This window comes from Pogonomyrmex barbatus, unplaced genomic scaffold (assembly GCF_055798465.1).
Source record: "Pogonomyrmex barbatus isolate J1 unplaced genomic scaffold, ASM5579846v1 scaffold13, whole genome shotgun sequence".
NCBI classification, from domain to species: domain Eukaryota; kingdom Metazoa; phylum Arthropoda; class Insecta; order Hymenoptera; family Formicidae; genus Pogonomyrmex; species Pogonomyrmex barbatus.
Genome location: NW_028297109.1, coordinates 5,720,815 through 5,733,859, shown reverse-complemented (window position 1 = coordinate 5,733,859; position 13,045 = coordinate 5,720,815). Strand labels below are relative to the sequence as shown.

Below are 13,045 nucleotides of genomic sequence, written 5' to 3'. Positions count from 1 at the left end.
TCGGTAAAATTGATTAAACAAAAATTCTAACTGTATCATTCTTTAATCCTAATCTAATTTTTTTCTTTTCATATGTAAAACGACGAAATTCAGTAATTCAATAAAATAATATTAATATTATATTGATTTCGATAGAGAACTATTAGAACTAATTTTTTTCTATCTCAGGGCAACTTTGAACAAACTCTAATTAATTCAATCAATAGAATTGATTAAACAAAAATTCTAACTATATTATTCATCGATGATCTAATTTTTTATTTCTAGAAGTAAAAACGGCAAAATGTCCATAATTTTAAACAATAATAAAATAGTGACATAGGTATTGTTAAATAAACCATGATCAAGTCGGGTGAATATCCATTTTCATTAAAATATTTATTAATTTTTCTCGATTTAACTTATTCTTTATCTCCTTCAAATTCTTACATTAAAAAATCATAGAAAGCGTAATTTGAATGAAATGAAATTAAATTTAATTTATATCGACAGAGAAATGGACAGAGAAAAGTTCTCTCTTCATTCTAATTTCTACGTGACAATCTAGGACATTATATTTTGTCGACGAAAAACATTCTTCGGGCACGAAAGACGCTAATTGGAGCAGCGTATTAGAGAAAGAGATATGATATCGAAATCGTACTTATAATCACTCGATTTATCTCGTAAAATTTGATTGTCCCAAAATCTCTCCGCGCGCGCGGTCCGAAGGGGATTGGCGCGGGAGTGGGGAGGAGCGGGTGGCGGGTGGAGGGCCATCCCCCTCGCGTGATCCGCGCCTGAGCGAGCGCCGCTTATGCGCGGTGCCCCGCGTAAATCGATGCGCGCCGCGGCTTCCAGCCCGTCCCGCACCGCCCCGCACCGAACCGCACCGCTCAACGGCACATCGTAGCGCACAGGACGTGCTGGATGTTACTACGGTACGTGTGTGCGCCGGTCGGCTCGCTGCGCTTTCTGGAGGAGGCGTCTCATCCCGTCTCATCCCGTCCCGCCGCGTTGTCCAGGTCGACCGACCGCGCTGCGTAGGTAGGCCTGCGAATCACCGGGCGGACGGATCTCCCGTCGTTGGGGATCGGTGTTGACTTCGCTCGCGTCGTCGTCGTCGAGACGGCGAGTTCAGCCGAGGGATTGGACCCGTTGACGCCTCCGACCTCGGTGAGTTCGGTCGGACACGCGAGAAACGCGAAACGACCCTGATCCCGATCGAGCGCTGGCACGAGAGAGTGCGTGCTCTCCCTGTCGCGTTCGTTCTCGGAGGACGACCGTTTGGAGCACCGAGGAAACCGTACAGCTCGAAGGTCCCCTCCATAGGCTGTTCTCGCGCGTCCTCGCAGCGATTTTTGAATTTCTGGATCGATGTTCAGGGTGCTCGATATCAGAAATTCTCAACCCTTCGCGTGAGACCCTTCTCAAATCTTCACGCGACGAATTCTCAGAGTGATCGCCTCGAATCCGAGAAGGGAGATTGAAAGTTTTCGCCGGTATCAATCCCCCTGAAACTCGAAGATTTTTCTGTCTTGGCTTTAGTATTGGCACGATTGTTTCTGGTGCACAGGAAGAAAGGGAGAGTGCGATGAAGGGCCGTCGTCGTCGCCGTCGCGAGGAATGATTTGTCGCTAAAGAAGTCACGACGGTGTGGTGCCCGCCGATGTCGTCAACGGTGGCCGCCCCGAGCCTCGTCGTCGAGGCCAGCAACAGGAATTCCCGAGAATACGTCAGGGTGCCGACACCTCACTGATCGCGCGCGAGAATAATGAGAATCAACGCGACGAAGATGAGCACTCCGATCGAGGAGAAGATTGACCAGAAGCTGAAGGTACAAGCTTGCTCCGAAAAGATTAAGCCCAGGATTAAGCTATGATTAAGTCACGATTAATCCGCGATTAATCCTTCCCCATCTCTCTATCTTTCTCTCGCTCTTTCTTGTTCTCTTTCTCTCTCTCTCTCTCTCTCTCTCTCTCTCTCTCTCTCTCTCTCTCTCTCTCTCTCTCTCTCTCTCTCTCTCTCTTGTTCGCCGATTTTCGGTGATCAATAATGCATCCGTACTCGCACCTTGCACTTAGCCGCATGCTTTGGATGCAGCACGTATCATGTGCATAATCCTCGGTCGGGGAAGCGTCTCTGAGAATCGCCGTTTGCTATGCGGCACAGATGTGCACCGGATATTCCTGGATGCCCCTCGTATATTGCCCCAACGTATCGAATCTCGTGTCTGAGTCGGGGCTCCCCTCGGAATTAACTTGGAAACTTGGAAACTCTCGAGGATCAGGTCCGCGAGATCCCTCGATCGATAGCGCTTAATATCCTGGCGATTAGAATCGAATCGCGTTCATCTAATTTCTATCATCTAATTTCTAAGTTTTATCCCTTTGCCATTACGTTACAACCTGTCGTTTAATATTAATTTAAGTTTAACATTAATTACAGTGTGACTTAATTTTATGTCCATTTTTACCAAGGTAGATTAACTTTATAATCTCTTTCGGTTTAATTTTTTTTCTGTATCTCTTTTTAATTCTTAACACTAAAAAAAAAAAAGATAAAAAGCAAGCGATTAAAATCGAATAATGTCCATCTAACTTTTAAATTTCATTCCTTTACTAAGCTACAACCGTTTCTTAATACTATCTAATTGTAAAGTGATATAAAATTAAAATCATTTCCATTTCTACCAGTATAGATTAACTTTAGTTTCGACTTAATTTTCTTTTATCTTTTTCCAATTATATAATTGAACAAAGGAAAGATAGTAAAATAAGTTAAATCGAGATTGAATTTAATCTTAAACATAACATCGATAGGAATCGGCATTATGTAGATATTAATTTCTATATATATTCTTATGTATAAAACTCAGCGAAATCCGTAATATATTGGTCATAGAAATTTTAACGTTGTTTTATCTCGCTTGTTTTCGCCTCACGTCGCGCGTTTTCGGTTTCGTTTGTTCGCGTTTTCATTCAATTCGCGTAATGCACGTCACAGTCACGACGGCATTTACCGCTAGATACGGTATGCGAGCGGTGGCCTGTGCGTTTTTTGTATACGATAAAAGCGGATGAAAGGTCAGAAGAGCTGTGTGCGCGAGTCCGTGGTGCAATTTAGCCGGGTCGCGTTGCACGTAATTCGCGACGTTCTCATTACCGACGTCCTCTCCGTGCGGACACACGTATACATACTGATGAGGCAATACCATTGGAATTTCCCATAATTAGGGGAGAGACGACCATTCGCACGAAAATCAGTCGGCCTAAAAAGCGAAACTATACAGTGCACATTTCTACCTCACATTAATTTTAATCTCGATTTTCAATTTCTTTCTCTATCCTTTTTTTTTTTTTTTTTTTTCAATTTTTAGAATCTGAAATGAAATAGATTAAGCCGAGATCACAGTTAATCTGACATTAATCCTGATTCGATTTATTCTCTAGTCTTCTCTAATTTTTTAAAATTAAAATGAAATAAATTGAACCGAGATGAAAATTAATCCAACGGATTTTCTAAATTAAAATAGGAAGATATCGAAATTGCCTACTGAAAGATTATTCTCTTTTATTGTATTGACTTTTCTTCTATCTGCACGCACGTGGAGACGTCCATCGCGATTCGAAATGCAAATCTAAATGGATTTTAACGTTTCGTCATGTTTTTAGAAGCTAATCGGATAGAGGAACGCGTGGTGCGGACGACCAAGAATAAAACTTTGGACGCTGAATTTTGTGGACGTCCCGCGGATAACCGTTCCGGTCATCCCGGATGAAATTCACGGCGCTACAGGTGCACAAAATGTTTCCCGGTTTCCCGATCGCACGACGTATTGACGTCGTTAATCTCCCGGGCAACGAACTAACGGGCAATTTCACCGATCGTCGGAAAATAGGGAGGAAAGTTTCATCGGCGCGTTACTTCGTCGCGCTGCTTCTGCGGGAATCTTTCACGGAATTAATCCCGCCTTCTCCAATATCCTTCTAAATTGTGGCAACTACGATATATACATAGATACAGCGATTGATTATAGGCTTCGACGCTCGATCGATATTGGTAGAATCGATCCGCGGGCCGTTCCCATAAACGATTAGTTAAAGATAACTGGAGTTTAAGCGAATTCCCCCCTCCTGCGAATGTATAAATGAAAGGAACCCGGCGGGAGAATCGGTCGAATCTTCGCTAATTTTAATGAACGTTCGCCCCTATGCGTCGAAATTGGACGCTTTAACGCCGCCGGGGTACTTTCATGCGCCGGGCTTTATGGCCTGGAAAACGTCGAATGGCGCCTAATTGATGTCTTCGCAGAAACCGAGCCTTATCATTTGCCCTGATAAACGCTCCCGCATACCCCAAATTGGCGGCTCGATGTCTGCCATTCGACATCTCGGTTAAAAAGATCAATATCCACGTATGTGGTAATGCGGCGACGTTTAATTACCTTCGCGCTAATAAGCGCTAATAACGCGAAATGTCATGTATTTTCGAATTATAAATTGGTACATTCGGTATAACGAGTACTGCATTCGATGCGCTGCGGAGTTTGTTAGCATTTTCCTGGAAACTGTGCGATTTTGCCATGGATGGCTTTTGTGCGAGAGCGACAATAGTCAAAGTTCGCGATTCCCGTAACGAATGTTTCGCCGTGCGAAAAACGAAAGGAAGACACGAATGACACGTCGATCATTTTCGCTGGGCTTTCCGGTCATTGATTATTAAACGGAAACGGAAACGCTCGCCGCGGCGAGAGAACTGCGAAACTCTTGATAATATTCTGCGCAATGTGAATTTCCTGGAAAACGTTCGAAATCGATAACGCGTAATTCCTGTCGAGATTAGAATTGAACTCTGCTTTGCTGTTAATTTCGTACAAAATTAATGATAATGAGCCGTAACTCGCAGCGAGAGAACACACACATTGCAGTAAGATTAAAAAAAAAAAACATCTTCAATTATTTAAAACGTTCGTTTAAAAAGTAAAGTGGATAAATTTGTAAACTGGTTGCTTTAAAAAAAGAAAGTAAAATACCTTTGTATACGTAGTCAGTGTTAGAAAAACACATTTAATGGATTTGGAAATTGATTTCTATTTGGCGAAACGTTACTTGTTTGCACGGAGCCTGAACGCTTCAGCGTTTCAATAATAATTAATTAGTGTCGAATTAATTGGAACGGACGAATTGTTAACGATGATAAATCGACGAATACGCCGCGAGTCCGCTCGCCAGAAATATCGCGAATAATTGCGTTAAAATAGATTTACCGTGTCCCGTTTTACCGATTTAACGACCCGAAACTCTGCCGTTTATCGGCCACGTTTCCGATTGTCACTTAATATACATCGGACGAATTTAGCGTACCTTCAGGGGAGATTTGCGATCGACCCAGTGCAATTTTCTTTGACACAAGCGAATCGTGCGCCGTAACACAGAAGCGCAAATCTAGTTTCTCCTTTTTCACGGATATCGATGAAATCGGCTTTTCATATGCATAGCATATTAATATTCCCGCGAAATGAAATCGCATAAAGCGGAAGCACCGCCGACGATTTTACACTTCGTTTTTTTTCTCGCCTCCCAATCCCCAATTTAAAATATGCACGTTGATTAATGCGTGCATTATTCATAATTATTCTGCTTTTAATGTAAAAGAAAAATAAAATCGACAATTACCACATTTCACGGAAAATTCGATCATGTATCGATCAAGGGACTTAATAAATGAAAAATAGCTCGTTGAAATCTGGCATTACGTTATGAAGTCCGCGAACGCTAGCTTCCTTAATCATTTAGCTATTTTTCCTTTCGCCGCTCGTAGGTTATCATCGTCGAGGAAAGAAATGTGACCGGAATTGGATCGCGGCCGAATAATTTAGAGGGCCTTCGTTCGCGGAAGGGAGATCGATTAATTGAAAGATACAACGACTGTCGTCGTTACGCGGAGGAAATCCCGTTGGATATCCGCGGATTGCGAGCGCGGTCATTCCTGAGCCGACAAATTGACAAATTGACAAATATGAATTAATTTAAACCGACCTAATTTTTGCGGTTTTGCGGGTTAAACGTGGCGGGCGGGGTGGAGAGGAGGGGGGAGAGGGAGAGAAGAGGGATTGGAAATCCGACGAACGGGAAGGGTAACGTAATAACGATAATACCTCTTGGAATAATTAGGGATGATCGCGCTGCCCAACGCGAAAGCGGATATTCAATTAAGAATTTATCGAAATACTTGCCGGGTTCTCATGCATAAATGCATGGTCGGCCGTGCGGCGACTTTGCCCGGTTTGATCAATCGATATCGCCGTAGAAGTTCATTAGTGTTGTTATCAGCGTAACGGCAGCGTCTCCTCTTTTAATCTCCGAGCTACTTCCGCACCGAGTGCATCGCCTCTGTGAGAATTCTAAAATAACTTTTATTCCGTCCCCTTCGCAATCCCGCGGGGTCTTTATCTTGCTCTTTCTTTACTTCAATTTCCTGCTGCGAGAAAGATTGCTTCTTTTTTCCGAGTGCCGAGATGAAACGCGGAAGATGGTATTTCCTAGTTATCATATTGTTTTCAGATATAAAAATCGCCGAGGAAATGTACTTTTAACAAAACTTTAATAAAGCCGGATAAATTAAGTTTGTTGCGAAAAGTGGAAAGTCAGTTTATGATTTATCGCGATCTAATAAAGCTACTTTGTATCTTTCCATTTAGCTTTATATCTTCCCCAAACATCTCGAGCGGCAATAAAATGGCAATTTTACGGCGAATGATTTTTGTCAATTTGCTTTTTTTTTTATCGACAGGTGCGGACGGGGATGGTGACGGTTAGCGATGGGAAAAGCAAACCCGTGCCGATGCGTTTGCACTTGTCTATGGAGGTATTGAAGCTTCAACGGGAGGATCTCGAGGTAGAGTGCTTTTCGATAATCGTATTATTATCTATTTCCCGAATGAATGATGTTGAAATCGTCTCGCCGGCACTGATACTTTATCGATCATCGGCGCAATGGAACGTGTCAAAGACAAGAATACATTTTAGCAGGCAGCGAATCACAATAAGCCACCTTTGGACGCTAAAGAGCGCATGGTGCAAATCACCAGGCAAAAGGTCGGTGGCTTGGGGCTGAGCATAAAGGGTGGAGCGGAACATAAGCTTCCAGTACTCATATCGAGAATTTATAAGGGTCAGGCCGCCGATCAGTGCGGTCAGCTTTTTGTGGGAGATGCGATTATTAAAGGTAAACTGCGAATAATTTTCAATACACAAAGTTGTATCAAATCTAAATGTTCACTTCTCCCAATGTAGATTAACATTAATTTTGATTTAACTTACTTTTTATCTTTTTTTACCTCTAAAAATTAGTAAAAGAATAAATTAGGAGTAGAGAAATAAAAGAATAAATTAGGAGAAAAATAAATAAATAGGAATTAAAATTAATCTACGTTGAAAGAAATGAATAAAAGATTTAATATCCACTATCAACGTAGATTAATTTAGATTAGATAATTATAATATATATAATAATTTTTTTTCGATTTAACTTGTTATTTCTTTTTATAATTCTAATAAAAATTAGAAAAATATAAATAATGCTATCTAATAATAGCTAATTCTACTTAAATCAAATTGTTTCAATTTAAAAGTTATATCGTCTATTAAAACTTGTTCTCCATTATTTGTACCGATTACGACAGTTGACAGTTTTACGATAGTTGAGCGGCGCCATGTACAATTAATGAGTATCGATTTCAACTTCTGCCCCTGCCAATGCTCGTTCCTTCCTATTGAAACAAAAGTTGACTTTGTTTTTATTTCACGTTATATTTGAAATAGATCTGCCATAAATGGCTCTTTATCCATGACAATGTTGAAAACTTATTAAATTATGTAATCCATGTCCTATGATTCTTTAGTAAATGGAGAATATATCACGGCGTGCAACCACGATGACGCTGTCAATATTTTGAGGAATGCCGGTGATATAGTAGTTCTAACAGTCAAGCATTATCGAGCAGCCAAGCCATTTCTGCAGAAGAACGGTATTGCGATATTCTACTTTAGCGCAAAAATAATAGACAACAATGATAGTGTACGCGTTTCATACGTTGACGTTCTAATATTTATCAACAGAGAAAGAAGAGAAGCTGGATAACGTTGCCAATGGTACGGCGGAAGACGGATGGATATCGCCTAACAGACAAGGTAGCCCCAGATGCAGCCATAGCCGACAAAGTTCCAATGCATCTTCTAGTTCGATGCAGTATAAAAGATGGGTGGATGTAATAACAGGTAGCTCTGCGTTCACTCAAGTATGAATATTTAAAATCTAATCCCTTCTATGTCTTTAGTTTCCGCATTTCGCATTATATGTACTCGTCTAGAATTCTGAGCTTTGTTTATTTTTATATTATCGGATATATTATTTATATACATCGGATATTTCAGTATAAAAAGAAAAGATTGCTAAGACTAATCAATTTTTAAGGCTAAGGATACAAAGCAGTTAGCTGTTCAGATATGAAAATAGGAGTTTTTGATATATAATATTAACTATTTTCCAGTTCCATTAATGATGGCGTATGTAACGAGGTATATATTTGGCACCGACAAACTGAGAAGAAACGCATTCGAAGTGAGGGGACTTAATGGGGCGCGTACAGGAGTGATACACTGCGACGATAGTGCTATTCTCAGTCAATGGTTGAAATATATAACTGATAACATCACAGGATTGACGCATTTGCAGGTGATTTAAATAGAACGATCGATTATAATCGCTGTTTTTATATATAATATTTCAGTCGCTTAATGATTATCTGTAATTTTGATTTTAGATGAAGTTGTATAATCGCAATTTCGGAGTCGGCGAACGCATAGAATATATGGGCTGGGTGAACGAGGCAGTAAGCAACAGCAATCAACCGTGGCAGAGTTATAGACCGAGATTCTTGGCTTTAAAAGGACCGGATCTATTATTGTTCGAGACACCCCCGGTAAATGTCAGTTTGTGCATTTTATCAATTTTAGTCCTTTAAAATCAACAGTTTGTTGTATGATCGTATCATTACGAATTGAATCACTCTTATCGCGTTGTTTTCAGTGCAATATAGGCGACTGGTCACGTTGCGCGCTAACTTTCAAAGTGTACCAGACGATGTTCCGCGTGATGCGCGAATCAGAGAACGTGGATGAACGGCAGCATTGCTTCCTGGCGCAGAGTCCAGGAAAACCACCGCGTTACTTGAGCGTCGAGACCAGACAAGAACTCCTGCGGGTCGAAGCGGCATGGCATACCGCGATATGTTCGGCTGTTACGCATTTAAAGGTCCGTCATGATGTGCAAACATTTCTGAAATATTTTCAGTGTCATCATTCTTTCACATTTTTCTTTCTTCGTTGCAGAGTAAAACCTTTCCGGTAACTTTCAATAGTAGAAGCGCGGGTCTAACGTTAGAATGGACTCAAGGATTTACGTTATCTTACGAAGGAATCGGTGAGATCGCATGGCGTTACAAGTTCTCTCAATTAAGAGGATCTAGCGACGACGGTAAAAGCAGGCTTAAATTGCACTTCCAAGAACCGGACAGCATCGCTATCGAAACGAAGGTAGACAAATTTTTTGTTGGGTTTTTTGAAAGATATTGAAAGATTTATTGCAATATGATAGTTCAAATCATTGTTTTGAAAATTGAGAAGAAATACAATCTTTTAATTAAGAATAAATTAAATTCCTGAAAAAAATAAATAGATTAAAAATCAATTGCATTAAACCTTTCAATTGTTTTTTTACATATATGTATAAGGAGATGTGTATTTATGATTTACATATATTTCAACAGGAATTGGAGTGTTCCCAGTTGCAAAACTTGTTGTTCTGTATGCATGCATTTCTTACCGCGAAGGTAGCCGCGGTAGACCCTACGTTTTTAACGTCGACCACTCCGTAAAGAGATGTAATATAAATATAATAACGTTATTGCGTGCCGATAAGTCACCAAGTGGATCACTTTTGTGTTCTGTTATCGTTATACGAATTAGATCGAGCGTGTGCGCTGAAAAGTTGCTGGGAGAAGCAAGAAAAGTAGAAGAGGAAGCGACAGAAACTAGTCAATATATCCAAAAGGTATTTTTATCGTTTACATATAAAAATCACCAAGCGGTCCTATACTCTACTCATCCTACCAAAAGCCAATTTCACTAATGAGTATATATATATATATATATATATACATACATACATATATATATGTATTTAACAGCTAATAGTATTGTACGCATTTAAATAAGAGTTCGCGTGAGTTTTTAAGAGCGGCAGTGTGCATTTATGGATGATTGTCCAACTATGATGCAATTATGTTATCTGCTTTTGCTATGTATATTTATTCCTTTTTAAATATTTTGGAAAAGCTACGTAATTTTGAATACATATGCTTATATACATATGCTTATATACACACAGTGTATTCTTACGGATGTATTTTAATTATATTTTAGTAATATTATTTTAGTAATATTATTTTGCGTATCGTATGACTGAAATAGTAAGATGATAATATTGAGTTAGAATTTATTATATATAAAAATCAACACACGCCGGTTCATAATTTTTAAGTTATAATAATGGCGAATAATTTTTTTAGTTAACCAATTGTTTGTATACTCTTATGCGTTGTATTGCGTACCATACATATATCAGGTGCCTTAAAAACCATGAACAAGTAGCTAAAATAAAGGAGGCATCAATTTTCCGTTCCTCGTCAACGAGGAGAATCGTATTACATATTCATATATTTAGAATATTTATAAAAAAAGCAAGAATCTTTGCATTTTAGTAGAGAATTTCTAATTTGCAATTTCAAACAAATGCTTTAAAAGAATATAATTGAATTAAAGAAACAGTATCGATTCGTCTATCCGATAAAATGGCAAAGAATAATGATTGAATTACACCCCAATAGCAATAAATTATAATCTACAATTAAACGATTTATTCTCAAACGTAATGTCGGATATTGAAATAGTTTGTTTATTGACGCAGTATTATCGATGGGGGCAATAAGTTCTACAAATTACAAATAAGCATGAGTACCATCAGTATCAAGAGTTATAATTACTGAAACATTCGTAACTGTTACTTATACTTCCCTATACTAGGTGCAACAGCTATATTCTACAAATCGTTTAACATATGACTCGCGAAAATTCGTCTATATGAATAATTCTAATTGTGAGAGAATGTCGTATGTACGGAAAGCTTATTTGATACGTAATGGATATATGAATGTCATGTTTTGACAGCTCCGCAGATATCTATAGTGTCTTTAAATATATCAATTATCTCTTTCCAATCACTAGCAGCATAGAGTTAACACTGTATATTACGTGACTATCTTACATTGATTCGCAATTAAATTTAAAGCAATAAAACTATAATGAACGAACAATTAGAGAAAAATAATAAAAGAGTAGGATATATATAAATATACATACAAATATACATACAAATATATATATGATAAGAGAACTGCATACATTAATTGTAAAGTAAGAAAAAAAGTATCATTATTGATAGCAATTGCGAGAATGTTGCACATTTTCTAATGTTCGCCTAATCATCCTTTAGTTTTTTAAATGTACGAACGATCACGTCGCGTCACGCAGAGACGACATGGAACTAATTTTAATATCGGAGGAGACCTTTTCGATTTCGATTATGTGTTTCGAGAGTCTCCGGTTACTCGTAGAAAGTGCCTACAAAGTAACATAGAGAAAAGGTAAAGAAAGGCTCGCGTTTCTGTTCATAGTGTGTTTAATGTCGATTGTACTTTTCTAGTCTATGAGTCGTCAAGGTCTTTTACGTGATATCTACGGTCAAAATATCTTATCACTCGTTTTTCGATTCCGAAAATCTAAAAGCATTCGAAAGAAAAGAACCACCGTTTTTCGATGAATCCATTACCATGTCATTTGAATGTTTATCATGTAAAAGGATGCTTTTGCCTATACATTTTTTCTGACTATTATTTTCACGATCGATATAATATATCGTAGTAATATAATAAGAATTAAATATCCGATTCTGAATTTAAGCACAGAGCGATGCTGATGATTTAAAAATAAAATCTTACGGTTCGTTATAGCTAAATTTTATTTTTGAACAAAATATCTCTATATATCAAATTACATTGTATGTATCAATTTATTTTTATTAATATATTTGGTTTTTAAGATTAAAATTTTATTATTTGATGTTGAATAATTGTATTCTTTCTTCTATCATCTTCATCGTGCACTCTTTGCGCTTAAAGTCGGAAAAATTATCAAGAACTGCACAATTACTCTATATAAGTAAGCTAATTAAGAAGGAATGAAATGAAGCTGGAAAAAATTTGAAGCGCAATCAGATCTAGATTATAGTCATTTATCGAAACTACAGGTTGTCCTAAAACTAGCAGATTATTGAAAATATATATTCTGTTAAAAAAAAATATCACGTCTAAATGTCTTTACGTTAAATGTCTTTATATTTATTAAATTGAGATTTATTTGAATTAGATCTTAAAGAATTTTTTGAATGTTAATTTTGTACATTTTTATATTCGCTTTTTGTTTTATAATATATATTTCCTTGAATTTATTCGTTTGTGTGATTTTCTCCAAATTCAGCTCATTCCATAAGTTACATAATAGAAAAATAACCGTACACGCGACTTATGCCTACAAATGTACTTTGCCTACAAACTCTCTGAATATTCAACTGATTACTTTTGGCGAGCGTTTCGCGATTCCGAATTCTATCGTTGTGTTTAATATTCAGATTCATCTGTCGGATTTTTCTTCTTTTACCTTTGTGTGCGTATATTTTTATACTGGATGTAAACGGAATGGAAGAGCGAATTCGCTGCGCCGGCTAACATCGGAATCTTACATTTCGAAATATAGTTTATCTGTTATATAATGTCTATATCCCCCATTGACAATATGTTTCAAAATATATCATTGTTAGAAGTTACAAAACTATCGTGTTCTTAATTATCCCTCTCTAATCACGCCTTGTGAGCGCATTATTTATT

The 13,045-nt window shown here is 38.1% G+C and overlaps 1 protein-coding gene across 9 annotated transcripts; it reads left to right on the top strand.

Moving 5' to 3' along the window:
* The first annotated feature begins 859 nt into the window (after positions 1-859).
* Positions 860-12,989, top strand: Syn2 (Syntrophin-like 2). Of its 9 annotated transcripts, none has more exons than XM_089072475.1 (12): positions 860-1,155; positions 1,556-1,816; positions 3,654-3,777; positions 6,775-6,879; positions 7,011-7,209; positions 7,886-8,011; positions 8,103-8,261; positions 8,534-8,718; positions 8,807-8,971; positions 9,073-9,297; positions 9,375-9,578; positions 9,812-12,989. In XM_089072475.1, exons 3-12 carry the CDS (start codon positions 3,757-3,759, stop codon positions 9,917-9,919), a joined length of 1,497 nt encoding a protein of 498 aa, XP_088928601.1. In that variant the 5' UTR covers positions 860-1,155; positions 1,556-1,816; positions 3,654-3,756; the 3' UTR covers positions 9,920-12,989. The 9 variants fall into 9 exon arrangements, with proteins under 9 accessions (XP_088928601.1, XP_088928602.1, XP_011641411.1 ...); XM_089072476.1 differs by having other exon boundaries at positions 861-1,155; positions 7,014-7,209; XM_011643109.3 differs by lacking the exon at positions 3,654-3,777 and having other exon boundaries at positions 861-1,155.
* The last annotated feature ends 56 nt before the right edge of the window (positions 12,990-13,045 follow it).

Bases quoted from the DNA above. Each gene is read 5' to 3' on its own strand.
- Syn2 (XM_011643109.3), top strand. From the start codon at position 1,754: ATGAGAATCAACGCGACGAAGATGAGCACTCCGATCGAGGAGAAGATT. The intron at 6,880-7,010 runs GTAGAGTGCTTT...AATACATTTTAG, and splicing joins TTCAACGGGAGGATCTCGAG to CAGGCAGCGAATCACAATAA. The intron at 8,719-8,806 runs GTGATTTAAATA...TTTTGATTTTAG, and splicing joins CAGGATTGACGCATTTGCAG to ATGAAGTTGTATAATCGCAA.